The 13,379-nt window shown below is 46.9% G+C and overlaps 1 protein-coding gene across 1 annotated transcript; it reads right to left on the reverse strand.

Annotated features, from left to right (window-relative positions):
• Nucleotides 1-3,304: 3,304 nt before the first annotated feature.
• LOC107115505 (zinc finger protein 470-like) lies at nt 3,305-4,996 on the reverse strand (the record flags this gene model as incomplete). Its single annotated transcript, XM_015417225.1, has 2 exons — nt 4,451-4,996; nt 3,305-4,198 (listed from the first exon to the last, which is right to left on the reverse strand). Coding segments are annotated over exons 1-2 (1,440 nt in total), but the record flags the coding sequence as incomplete, so codon positions are not given.
• Nucleotides 4,997-13,379: the final 8,383 nt, after the last annotated feature.

Below are 13,379 nucleotides of genomic sequence, written 5' to 3' on the forward strand. Positions count from 1 at the left end.
TTTCCCTACCTGCTCTATCCCACACATAACTTGTAAACCTCTATCATGTGGAATTTCTGCAACAGGGGCCCGAATATCCCCTACTTCCACCCATTCGAGGTGCTGGGGTCTGAAATCAAGCCATTCCACCAGATAAAACAATTGACCATGTTTCACTTTAGAATCCAAAATCTTGGAGATTTCATAATGTTCCTCTCCCTCCAGCATAATAGGAGGGGGTACAGGATGTGATGGTCGCCAGGGGCTCAACCCAGAATCCCGTTTCAGGAGGCTGAAATGAAACAGAATGCAAATTCCTCAAATTCTTAGGAAGATCGAGATCCACTGCCACATCATTAATCACTCTTTTCACCTTGAATGGACCAAGGTATTTCCACCCCAGTTTCCAACTAGGATGCAATACTTTAATGTTTTTAGCTGACACATACACCGAATCCCCAGGATGCACAGCCCAACCCTCCACCCTTCTCGTCAGCCTGAGTCTTTTAAGCCTCCTTAGCCGCATTCAATGTCTTACAAAGGAGTGGCCACGAGTCTTTCAAATGTTGGCATCAGTGAGCCACATCCCCCGACCCCAAGTCACTTGGCTCCTCCAAAAAGGGCACCGGGGGACTGTCATAGCCATATAAAGCCTTAAAGGGGGACAGTCCAGTGGACGAGTGGCACGTGTTGTTGTAACAAAATTTGGCTAGGGGAAGCAAGTCCACCCAATCATCTTGTTGATAATTGGTGAAACAGCGAAGATATTGTTCCAACATCTGATTAACCCGTTCCGTTTGTCCATCAGTCTCTGGGTGGTAAGCACTGCTCATGGCCCGTTCAACTCCCATGAGTTTCAGAAGCTCCCCCCAAAACCGGGAGACGAATTGGGCTCCCCTGTCAGATATCACCTTGGATGGGAGCATATGCAGACGGAGCACGTGCAACTTGAAGGCTTTGGCCAAGGCCTTCGCCGTGGGGAGGGACATAAACGGGACAAAGTGAGCCTGTTTAGAAAATAAGTCCACAACCACCCAAATGACAGTCATAGATTTACTGGGAGGGAGGTCCGTAATAAAGTCCATGGAAATCACCTCCCAAGGCCTGCTAGGAGTCGGATGTGGGCGCAGCAAGCCCGGTGGTTTCCCCAGCCGGGGGTTACTAATGACTTGGCATGACTTGACACTCAATAAGGGTGGCTTACCCTACCCTGACTTATAAGAATACCATAAGGCGTCAATCTTATCCTTTTTACCTAAAGTTTATACTCATACATATCAGACAGGTTGGAAATCAATAGAAGCTTCATTTATCCTAAAAATTTTCATAGTATACTTTGGTGTAAGCCCGGGGAGTGTCCAAAAGACATTATGCATAGCAACTTCTTGGTTTCCTTGCTAAAAACTTGGGATAAATATCAGAATCTCCTTGCTCCTCATCCCTCTATGATTTCAAGCTTTTTAGATCAAACCCGGTTTCCTCCAGGCAATGGTAGCTCTTTTTACTCGGTGTGGAGAAGGCTGGCTCTTACTAGATTAATGGATATTTCACATGATGGTATAATGTTTGAAAAACTGAAGCTGGAAAATAAATCCATATGCCCTAACCCACGGTCTGAATTTCTTCAACTGAAACATCTGATAGATTCTTCAAATACCTTGTTAATGCAATTCACTACTGAGAAGCCTCTACGATATCAATTAGCATGGAATAGGGATTGTAAAGTCTATTTTAATTATTCCCAATGGGGAAAAATATGGAAACCTCCTACATATAGATCCAAATCTCTTAGAATACAAAGTTATGACAAGTTGGTACACAACCCCTTTGTGGTTACACAGGATAAACAACGCTAAGTGTTGGAAAGGTTGTGGCGAGATGGAGTCTACAATACATTGTTGTGGACATGTCCTTTAGTCGCACAATTTTAGGGAAAAGTTTTGTTAAGAACATAAAAGAAGCCAATGTTGGATCAGGCTAATGGCCCATCCAGTCCAACACTCTGTCACACAGTGGCCAAAAATACCAGGTGCCATCAGGAGGTCCACCAGTGGGGCCAGTTTTATTATTTATTATTATTTTATGTTTTATTGAGTTAATCACTGGTTATCAGATTTCTAATCAGCCTGATCTTACTTGATCTATGGGACACTTCGATAATTTCAAAAAACTGACAGGAACTTATAATGATGCTCCTTGTAGAGGCCAAATGGTTAATAGCTTTGTATTGGAAAATACCCACCTTGCCAAGGACTGAAGATTGTTTTTTGAAAATGTGGGAAATATTTCTGATGGACAAAATTGTCAAATTAATATCTCAGACCCACACTGAGGTTTTTTCAACATGCTGAATAAAGGGCTCCCTTTCCTAGAATATACTATCTCCCAACTCCATAACTTACTGTGTTTATTATTTTACTTTATAATGCAATGTTTCTTTTAAATGGTTAATTTGTTGGATAAAATTAGTTTTAGATTTTCCAGGCCGTATGGCCATGGTCTTGTAGTACCTGATGTTTCGCCAGCAGTTGTGACTGGCATCCTCAGAGCTATAACACAGAAAGAGTAGTCTCTATATCAATGTGAGGAAAAAAATGGTAGGCAGGTAATTTATATCTACTCCATCTTTCAGTGTTATACTTCTGAGGATGCCAGTCACAACTGCTGGCGAAACATCAAGTACCACAATGCCAAGACCATAGCCATACAGTCTGGAAAATCTACAACAACTAATGAACTCCGGCCGTGAAAGCCTTCGACAACAGGTTGGTTAAAAGCTTTCCTTTTCTAGATATGTTGTTATATTTGTAAGTGTTTGTGTTGCTTTGACTTATTAAGAGCCAGTTTGGTGTAGTGGTTAAGTGCGCGGACTCTAATCTGGGAGAACCGGGTTTGATTCCCCACTCCTCCACTTGCACCTGGCTGGACGACCTTGGGCAAGCCATAGTTCTGATACGCTCTTGAAAAAGAGCAATTTCTGTCAGAGCTCTCTCTGCCCCACCAACCTCACAGGGTGTCTGTTGTGGGGAGGGGAAGGGAAAGGAGTTTGTAAGCCGCTCTGAGACACCTTTGGGTAGTGAAGGGCGGGGTATAAATCCAATCTCTTCTTCTTCTTAATACAATTTATATACGTCAGAGTGATTTATGTTCTTGTATCTTTTGGAAAGTTGAATAAAGGATATTTAAAATAAATCTCACCTGTGTGGGTTGTTTGGTGCAGTTGAAGACTGCCACTGTGACTGAATTTCTTCCCACACATTGAGCATTGAAAAGCTTTCCCCCCTGTGTGGGTTGTTTGGTGCAGTTGAAGATGGCCACTCTGACTGAATCTCTTTCCACACTCTGAACATTCAAAAGGTTTCTCTGCTGTGTGCGTTCTCTGATGCCGTTGAAGATTGTCACTCGTACTGAATTTTTTTCCACACACCGAGCACTCAAAAGGTTTTTCCCCTGTGTGGGTTCTCTGATGCCGTTGAAGATGGCCACTCTGACTGAATCTCTTTCCACACTCTGAACATTCAAAAGGTTTCTCTGCTGTGTGCGTTCTCTGATGCCGTTGAAGATGGCCACTCTGACTGAATCTCTTTCCACACTCTGAACATTCAAAAGGTTTCTCTGCTGTGTGCGTTCTCTGATGCCGTTGAAGATGGCCACTCTGACTGAATCTCTTTCCACACTCTGAACATTCAAAAGGTTTCTCTGCTGTGTGCGTTCTCTGATGCCGTTGAAGATGGCCACTCTGACTGAATCTCTTTCCACACTCTGAACATTCAAAAGGTTTCTCTGCTGTGTGCGTTCTCTGATGCCGTTGAAGATGGCCACTCTGACTGAATCTCTTTCCACACTCTGAACATTCAAAAGGTTTCTCTGCTGTGTGCGTTCTCTGATGCCGTTGAAGATGGCCACTCTGACTGAATCGCTTCCCACACACTAAGCACTCAAAACGTTTCTCCCCTGTGTGGGTTCTTTGGTGCAGCTGAAGAGTGCGACTGTTATTGAATCTCTTTCCGCACTCTGAGCATTGAAAAGGTTTCTCCCCTGTGTGGGTTCTCTGATGCCGTTGAAGATGGCCACTCTGACTGAATCGCTTCCCACACACTAAGCACTCAAAACGTTTCTCCCCTGTGTGGGTTCTCTGATGCCGTTGAAGATGACCACTCTGACTGAATCGCTTCCCACACACTAAGCACTCAAAACGTTTCTCCCCTGTGTGGGTTCTCTGATGCCGTTGAAGATGACCACTCTGACTGAATCGCTTCCCACACACTAAGCACTCAAAACGTTTCTCCCCTGTGTGGGTTCTCTGATGCCGTTGAAGATGACCACTCTGACTGAATCGCTTCCCACACACTAAGCACTCAAAACGTTTCTCCCCTGTGTGGGTTCTTTGATGGCGTTGAAGATGATCACTCCGACTTAATCTCTTTCCACACACTGAGCATTCAAAGGGTTTCTCCCCTGTGTGGCTTGCTTGGTGCAGTTGAAGAGTGTCACTGTGACTGAAACTCTTTCCGCAGACTGGACAATTAAATGGTTTCTCCTCTGTGTGTGTTCTCTGATGCCGTTGAAGATTCCCTCTCATACTGAATCTCTTTCCGCACTCTGAGCATTCAAAAGGTTTCTCCCCTGTGTGGGTTCTTTGGTGCTGCTGAAGATAGCCACTCTGACTGAACCTCTTTGTACACACTGAGCATTGGAAAGGTTTCTCCCTTGTAAGGTTTCTCAGATGCTTTTGAAGGCTCCCCCTCTCACTGAATCTTTTTCCACACAATGAACAATCAAAACGTTTCTCCGCTGTGTGGGTTCTCTGATGCTGTTGAGGATTCCCTCTCATACTGAACCTCTTTCCACATTCTGAGCATTCTGAAGGTTTCTCACCTCTGTGTATTCTTTGGTGCACAAGGAGCTGTGATCTATTTCTGAAGTACTGTCCACACTGAATGGATTCACTTTCCTTCGTTATCTTGTGCTTTGGAAAATATACATTATGTTTTCTTCCATCTTGCTTCTCAACCATGTGGCTGCCTTTCTTTCTCTTAGGTCTGCCTCGATTCCTGATGTCTTCTTTCGGGTCTTCATGTTTAATTTTATCTGGCATTTGCTGAAGAAGTTCCTCACCCTCCCCATTCCTCTGATCATTGTCTGCTGGAATAAATAGATAGATCCTGTTAGCACCTGGGTGGACTGATCAGGTCCAAAGGCATCTATGAGAATGAGTAGGAAAGGACTGATGGCCCTTTGGCCTCATCCAGCTCGGCTGATCTTTACCACCCCTCCACCTTTCCCCAGAATATCTAGTATTTAAGGATACCTCACGCTCAAGAGCCACAGCTGCGCTTTTGCCCAGGAGGAGTTTCTGAGCCTCCAGATTTCAGGCCCCAGAAGTCTTCCCTCCCTCCTTACCCAGCATGTTGTATGACTGTACAAAACCAAATGTTGCTTAGAAGTGAATCAGAATTCCCCCATGACTATTCCTTGCATGTTCCCTTGACATAACCGTGAAGAATAGACAGCATATTTGGGAAGGAAATATGCTCTTGGGATCCTCTGGAGGAACTCTCCAGCCTCTCTTTGGATGCAAGGTCATTTTTTAAAATTTTGATTTTATTATCAGATTTATACCCCACCCACACAGCTGAGGCCAGCTCAGAGCGGCTTACATAAAAGAATAAAAATTGACCCAACTATCGGCCAGTTTCCAATTTGCCTTATTTGGGCAAATTACTGGAGAGGGCGGCGGCGATTCAGTTGCAGAGCTGCATGGATGACACTTCCATCCTAGACCCGTTTCAGTCTGGCTTCCAGCTGGGCCATGGGATGGAGATGGCACTGGTCACCCTAACAGATGACCTCCGGAGGCATCTGGATCGAGGTGGTACGGCAGTACTGGTGTTGTTGGACCTGTTGGCGGCATTTGACACTGTCGACCACCAGTCACTGATCCACCGCCTCGCCGACACTGGGATTCAGGGGCGAGCCTTGCAATGGCTCATCTCCTTTCTCCAAGGCCGGGGACAGAGGGTGGCGTTAGGGGAACAGACGTCCCAGAGGTTCCTCAAGGGGTGGTCCTGTCCCCGATGTTATTTAACATCTACATGCGCCCCCTCGCCCAGAGTGCCTGGAGGCACAAGCTAGGGTGTCATCAATACGCCAATGACACCCAGCTATATCTGTTGTTGGGTGGTCGGACTCTACCCCAGATGACCTGAAACCGGTGCTTCATGATGTGGTGCGCTGGCTTAGACTGAGCCGATTGAAACTAAATCCAACGAAGACGGAGGTCCTGTGCCTGAGTCGGAGCAGGTCGGGGGTAGGGATCCCACTACCGACCTTCGGTGGGGCACCGCTGATGCCAGCACAGAGGGTCAGGAGCTTGGGAGTGCTCCTGGATGCTGCCTTAACAGTGGAGGCCCAGGTAGCAGCCACTGCCAAAGCAATCTTTTACCACCTACCGTTGATTAGGCAGCTGGTTCCCTTCCTCGAATGCAGTGATCTGGCAACAGTGATCCATGCCATGGTCACCTTGAGATTAGACTACTGCAATGCTCGCTACATGGGGCTGCCCTTGTCTCAAATCTGGAAGCTGCAGCTAGTGCAAAATGTGGCAGCCAGGCTGTTGATGGGCCTCTCTATATGGGACCAAATTGAGCTTACTGGATTCGTTTCAAGGTGCTGGTTTTGACCTTTAAAGCCCTATATGGTCTGGGGCCTGCCTACTTGAGGGACCACCTTTCCCCATATATGCCCCAGAGAGCACTGAGGTCAGGGACACAAAATCGCCTGACTCTCCCTGGCCCAAAAGAAGTCAGGTTGGCTACTACAAGAGCCAGGGCCTTTTCAGTGGCAGCTCCACACTGATGGAATGAGCTCCCAGAGGACATCAGGGCCCTGTGGGACCTTTTACAGTTACGCAGGGCCTGCAAAACGGAGCTCTTCCACCAGGCTTTCGATTAGGAGCCGCCACTGACGAATGAGTCGCCGGAATACACCATGGCCCTTTGACATACCGTTGGACATTGCCTTCCATCAGAGGACTGTATACTAAATGCCGCCAATGTTCCCTCTAAGCTGCGGAGTCTTGTGAGCAAAATTTTTACTTTGTGAGCTACTGGCATTAAAGCTGTGAGCAAATAATTTGGCTGCTGCATAAATTAGTTTGCTCTGGAGCCCTCCTTCCTGAGCTAAGGCAAAAATGTGTGAGCTGGAGGCTAAGAAACTGTGAGCTAGCTCACACTAACTCAGCTTAGAGGGAACACTGAATGCCGCCATCAATTGTATTGCTTTTATTATAATTTATGCTGGTTATGGAAATTTTAGTGTATTTATTGTTTACTGTATTTTAATGTTTGTTAGCCGCCTTGAGCCAGTTCGTCCAGCAAGGCAGGATAGAAATCGAAATAATAAATAAATAATAATATTTTTTTTAAAAAAAACACGAGTAAGCAATTAAATAGTCCTAAAACCATACAAAACATCCCAGCATAAAAAAGTGCTAACGCCTTTTCTGTCTGTCTCCATCATAGTCTTTCTTATACATCTGGCGGAAAGATCCATACTCCCCAGCCTCCCTGGGGGAGGGGCCTTGCAGGGTGGGGAATTATACAAGGGTGCCAGAAGACGTCCCACTGCTGTCCTCAACCAAAAGCCCAGCGGAACATCTCTGCCTTACATGCCCTGCGGAAAGGTAACCACTCCCGCTAGGCATGGATGTCTTCCGGCAGAGCGTTCCACCAGGCTGAAAAGGCCCTGGCCCGGGTCGAGGATAGCTGGACTTCTCTCGGGCTGGGGACCACCAGCAGGCTCTTATTTCCTGAGCGTAATGCTCTTCCAGGGGCATACTGGGAGAGGTGGTCCCGAAGGTATGTAGGTTCCTGACCACTAAGGGCCTTAAAGGTTAGTACCTTTCTTCTGCCATTAACTGATGCCTTATTTTTAAGTCCTTAACAAACCTTTTTATATACATTTAAAACACCTGCTTTACTTGTGTGCACTCTCCTCGTGAACCCACTGAACTGGGTGCTGCTCAGGTACAAAGAGGAGTGACCCGGGGGGACCCAGGCTTGGGTTCTTGACAGGATCATTTCCAGATCACAGGCAGGGTGGGATGTTTGTGATCCCATCCCAAGGGGAAGGGTGTGTTGTAAAGGCTGGGAACAGACAAGTGAGGATCTGGCTCATGCCAGGGTCCTTCCGAGGGCCTCTCATCTCCTTTGCCTCAGGCCCGGACACCTTCTCTGGCTTGGGTGAAGCTCACAACACTGGCCTCAGTTGCCCTTGTGCAAGTACACACACATGAAAACATAAAGCTGCCTTATACTGAATCAGACCCGTGGTCCATTGAAGTCAGGGTTATCTACTCAGTTTGGCCGCAGCTCGCCAGGCAAAGGTCTTTCACATCATCTCCTACCTGACCCTTTTTAACTGGAGATGCTGGGGATTGAACCAGGGACCTTCTGCATGCCAAGCAGATGTTCTGCCAGTGAGCCACAGCCCATCCTCAAGTATTGGGACATACTTGATTCATGCTTGAACCCAATGGCAGCAATTTGCACCTTGGCACCTATGGAAGTTCCTTACCCAGAAAGGCCACATTCCCATAGTTCTCCAGCATGACCTCCGTGTAGAGAGCTCTTTGTCCCGGATCCAGCAGGGCCCATTCTGCCTCAGTGAAATAGACGGACACCTCCTCAAAGGAAAATGGACACTGAAAGAAAAAGCAGATTCCCTTGTCAAAGCTCACACCAGGCAGAGATTACACACTGGAAGGGAGAAGTCTGGGAAGGTACAGGATGTAAGGATTGGGATGGGTAAAGGGAACGGCATTCAGAGGATCTCTCGCCTGGACACCTTGTAGAAACTGCAGGAGCAAAAGCCCCCCTGAGAAAGGAGGAGGGACCCAGGCTGTCCCCCCCCCCTCATCTCTCCTACCTGAACTGGAGGCACAGCAGCCATTTCCACACCTCTGAAAAGACAAGGGCTCAACAGCATCTCTTCACTGCCTGTTCCTGAGACAAAGGAGGAAGGAAGGGTGTTTGCTTGTTTTCCCCCTGCTTCACACATCCTTCCCAGGGTCGTGAAAGCTTGCCCTGCATACACTCAACACATTTTTCTTTTAGTAAACACTTTTTACTAAAATCTGGGAGAGGCAGAAGAGAAACACCAGGTCCCTATGAGCCTTAGGGATTATAAACACTGCCAACATCTTTCAGACCTCTGTGAGACCTGTGTCTGGCCTGGGAGGGGGGGAAAAGGGGGGTGGAAATGACATTGCATGACACCTCACCGTCACCTTTGGCCCAGACATGACTTGAGCACATGTAGAGACTCAAGGGTAACATGAATGAGTTCTCAGGGCATCTCTTGGCATTCTAACTTCACAACCATGTTTTCAGCAAGATGCAACATCAGCACGACAGCACATCTGGTCAAAGCCCCTCCCGAAAGCTCCTGGGGGTGCTGCGCCATACTGAGCCCGCCATCCCTCCTCCAGCATTCTGTTTCCCACAGCAGCCCGCCAGAGGCCCCTTTCAGCACGGGCAGAGAGGCTACATTTCCCCATGATTATTGGCCCCTCGGAACTGGTTTTCAGGGCTCTGCTGCCCCAGAAGATGGAGGCTCCCTTGATTCACCAGGTTGAATAGCTCTGCTGAGGTTTGTTTACCTTTGCTCTTTTCAGCCATGTTGTGTTCCTCTTATGGAAGGAAAGAGATACCTTAATATTTAAATTAATGGGAGGAATTGCCTTCTACGAATTTGTCTGAACTTCCTTTGAGAGGAATCACAGTTAGTGGACATTGAGTGCTGCGAATTAACTCTGTGTTCTGTGAAGAAGTATTTAATTCTTTTCCTGAACTGAACTCTCTACCCATCAAACTCACTGGGGTGCCCCAAGCACATCCAGGCACAGAGAGACCTTACCACAGGAGAGGTCGACTTGGGCACCCTCATGGCCCTGCGCCCTCTGCCCTTGCTCCAGGGAAGCTCCTTCTGCCTCAGGGAATGTAGCTTCTGTCTTCACGGATGGTGCCCACATCTGAAACAGCAGCAGGGGAGAAGGGTAAGAGGTGGAATGGAAGACAGACCAAGGAATGGATTCTGCCCCACTCCTAGACTCTGCATCCTTCTATCAGCAGACCTGGTGAGTTATCTGGAGGGATAAGAAATTCTATAGCAGAAGAGGCTGCTTAAGGAGGCTGTGAAATCTCCCATTTGGATAATTAACACTTGGACAGATGTCTGGCAGGGAACCTTTAAGATAAGGCCAGATATTGTTGCTTAAATTGGACATATCTGGACGGAATCCCCTTACCTGTTCTGCCTGCCTCTTCTCCTCTGCCTGCCTCTTCTCCTCTAGCAAACAAATCCCCTTACCTGTTCTGCCTGCCTCTTCTCCTCTGCCTGACTCAGGAGGAAACCTTCGGCCAGGGCCACTGCCTGGGAACTGGTCTCCGGCCCACATCCTCTGACCCAACACTGCATTTCCTGGGGCAGGATAGTCAGGAACTGCTCCAGCATCACCAGGTCCAGGATCTGCTTCTTGGTGCACCTCTCTGGCTTCAGCCAGTCACTGCAAAGTCTATGGAGCTGGCTGCAAACCTCTCGGGGCCCATCAGCCTCATGGTAGCAGAATTGCCGGAAGCGTCGGCAGTGTATATCTGAGATTGCAGTGAGTTGATAATGGATCTCTGGCACCAGGCTTTCCCAGAATTCAACACCACACCCAAGTTGGGTGGGATGGGGGCCTTTCCTAGCTGTCTCGCCAGTTCCAGGTCCGTCTGGGTTCTCCTCTTCCATCTTCCCCCTTCTCTTGGATCACCTCTGACTGTGTAAAGAAGCCTTTAGTCCCTTGGCTAAGAAGAGAGGGGTCTCTCTGGAAGGAAGGAGAGACAGATACAGTCACATGAAAGTAAAAAAGAATGGAGATACACCACTGAACATCACAAACCTTCATATGCTCAGGAGATACACAATAATTGCCCTGGTGGATCAAAACAAAAGAAGAGATTGGATTTATACCCCGCCCCTCACTCAGAATCTCAGAGCGGCTTACACACTCCTTTCCCTTCTCCTCCCCACAACAGACATTCTGTGAGGTAGGCGGGGCTGAGAGAGTTCTTTCCAGAACTGTCCTTGAGAATACAGCTCTGACAGAACTATGGCTTGCCCAAGGTCATCCAGCAGCTGCAAGTGGAGTGGGGAATCAAACCCAGTTCTCCCAAATTAGAGTCTACATACTTAACCACTGCACCAAAAGGGCTTCTTGTGGTATGCAGAGCAGGTTTGATGTTATTTTTCTTTTCTTTTTTTAATAAACATCTTATTTTTTTAAGACAAACATCAGACAAACACACATACATAAATGGGGGGATTTCATTACTTCATCAATTTACATGTTTAAGTACCTCATCCCTTATTTGTTTTCCATGTTCCACCTTATATTCTTACAATAGTCTTTTGCATATGTTAAAAATACAGTTTTTATGCTCTTTTAAGAGGTTGTATGTCTATATATTTTAACTGTTGTATTCTTCAATCCATTTATAAAATCTTGACCATGTATTTTCGAAGGTAACTTCTGTTTGTCCTTTCAGGATTAAAGTTAATTTATCCATCTCAGCAGTCTCAAGCATTTTATTTAGGTTTAATGTTATTTTTCTACAAGAACTCGTGGGCACTCAATGAAATTGCTGAGCAGTTGGGATAGAACAGATAAAAGGAAGTACTTCTTCACCCAAAGAGTAATTAACACATGGAATTCACTGCCACAGGAGGTGGCGGCGGCTACAAGCATGGACGGCTTCAAGAGAGAATTGGATAAACATATGGAACAGAGATCCATCAGTGGCTACTAGCCACAAGGTATAGATAGGAACTCTCGGTCTGGGGCAAGTGATGCACTGTATTCTTGGTGCTTGGGGGGGGCACAGTGGGAGGGATTCTAGTGTCCTGGCCCCACTGATGGACCTCCTGATGGCACCTGGTATTTTTGGCCACTGTGTGTCAGAGTGCTGAACTGGATGGGCCACTGGCCTGATCCAACATTGGCTTTTCTTATGTTCTTTCATGAGTCACTGCTTGCTTCTTCAAATACACCTAGGATGTGATCCCATCTGTCCTTGTATCTTGGAGAGTGGAGTGATTTCAGATGCCAAATGGCACTAGCAAACAAATGACAACCGAAGGTGTGACTTGATTAGGTGTGATATGCAGAGGGGTAGTAGGTGTGGGGGGAAACTGGCACTGGTCAGTAAACCTATGTCTTGATTCAGTCCTGGAGGATGTGTTGCATTGAGCTTCATTATCAGTTTCAATTCAGCAGTCTCTCTTTCCAATCTCCGTCTGAAATTCCTTTGTAAGAGAATTGAAAACCATGGTATGTGGGCAAAATCGAGGATGTGGACAAAGGATGTGGACAAAATCGAGAGGTTGCAGATCAGGGGTCTGGAGACTAAGCCCTACGAGGAAAGGCTAAGGGCCTTGGGAATGTTTAGTTTGGAGAAGAGGAGATTGAGGGGGGACATGATTGCTCTCTTTAAATATTTGAAAGGCTGTTATTTGGAGGAGGGCAAGGAGCTGTTCCAGTTGGCCGCAGAGGATAGGACCTGAAGCAACAGGTTTAAATTACATGCAGAAAGGTATTAGCTGGATATTAGGAAAAACTTTTTCACGGTCAGAGTGGTTCAAAGGTGGAATCAGCTGCCTAGGGAGGTGGTGAGCTCCCCTTCACTGACAGTTTTCAAGAAGAGGCTGACCATCAGTCAGAGATGCTTTAGGCTGGTCCTGCATTGGGCAGGGTTTTTTTTTTTTTAAGTGCTGAAGGAAAAACCCCAAACAACCCTAATATTCCCCCCCCCCGAAAATTTCAGGATTTCCCCCTAGATCTTCCATTTCTACTCTCATGAGAAGGTAAGAAGAGCCCTGCTGGATTAGAGCAAAGGTCCATCTAGTCCAGCGTCCTGTTCACACACAGTGGCTGACCAGCTGCCCCTCTGAAGCCCACAAGTGGGATGATTGCAGCAGCATCTTCCAACCCATGGCCCCCAGCAACTGAGACAAGGAGGTGTAGAGTAGTACTAGAAGGAGTGGATATCCATCCTGGTTAGTTCAGTAGCCATTGATAGTCCTGTCTGCCATGATTCTTTTCACTCCCCTATTAAAGCCAAGTTGCCAGCCATGACCACCTCCTTTGGGAGCAAGTCCCACGAATTAACTATATGCTGTACGAAGAAATACATCCTTTTGTCTGCCCTCAATCTCCCACCCTTCAGATTCAGGAGATGGATCTCGGGTTTCTAGCATTATGCAAAGAAGGAGAAAAGTTTCTCCCTGTCACTCTCTCCATCCCATGCTTCTATATATTTATGGCCAAATCGGCCAAATCTTTAAACTTCTCAATTTTT

This window comes from Gekko japonicus, unplaced genomic scaffold (genome assembly GCF_001447785.1).
Source record: "Gekko japonicus isolate JY-2015 unplaced genomic scaffold, Gekko_japonicus_V1.1 scaffold1562, whole genome shotgun sequence".
NCBI classification, from domain to species: Eukaryota; Metazoa; Chordata; class Lepidosauria; order Squamata; family Gekkonidae; genus Gekko; species Gekko japonicus.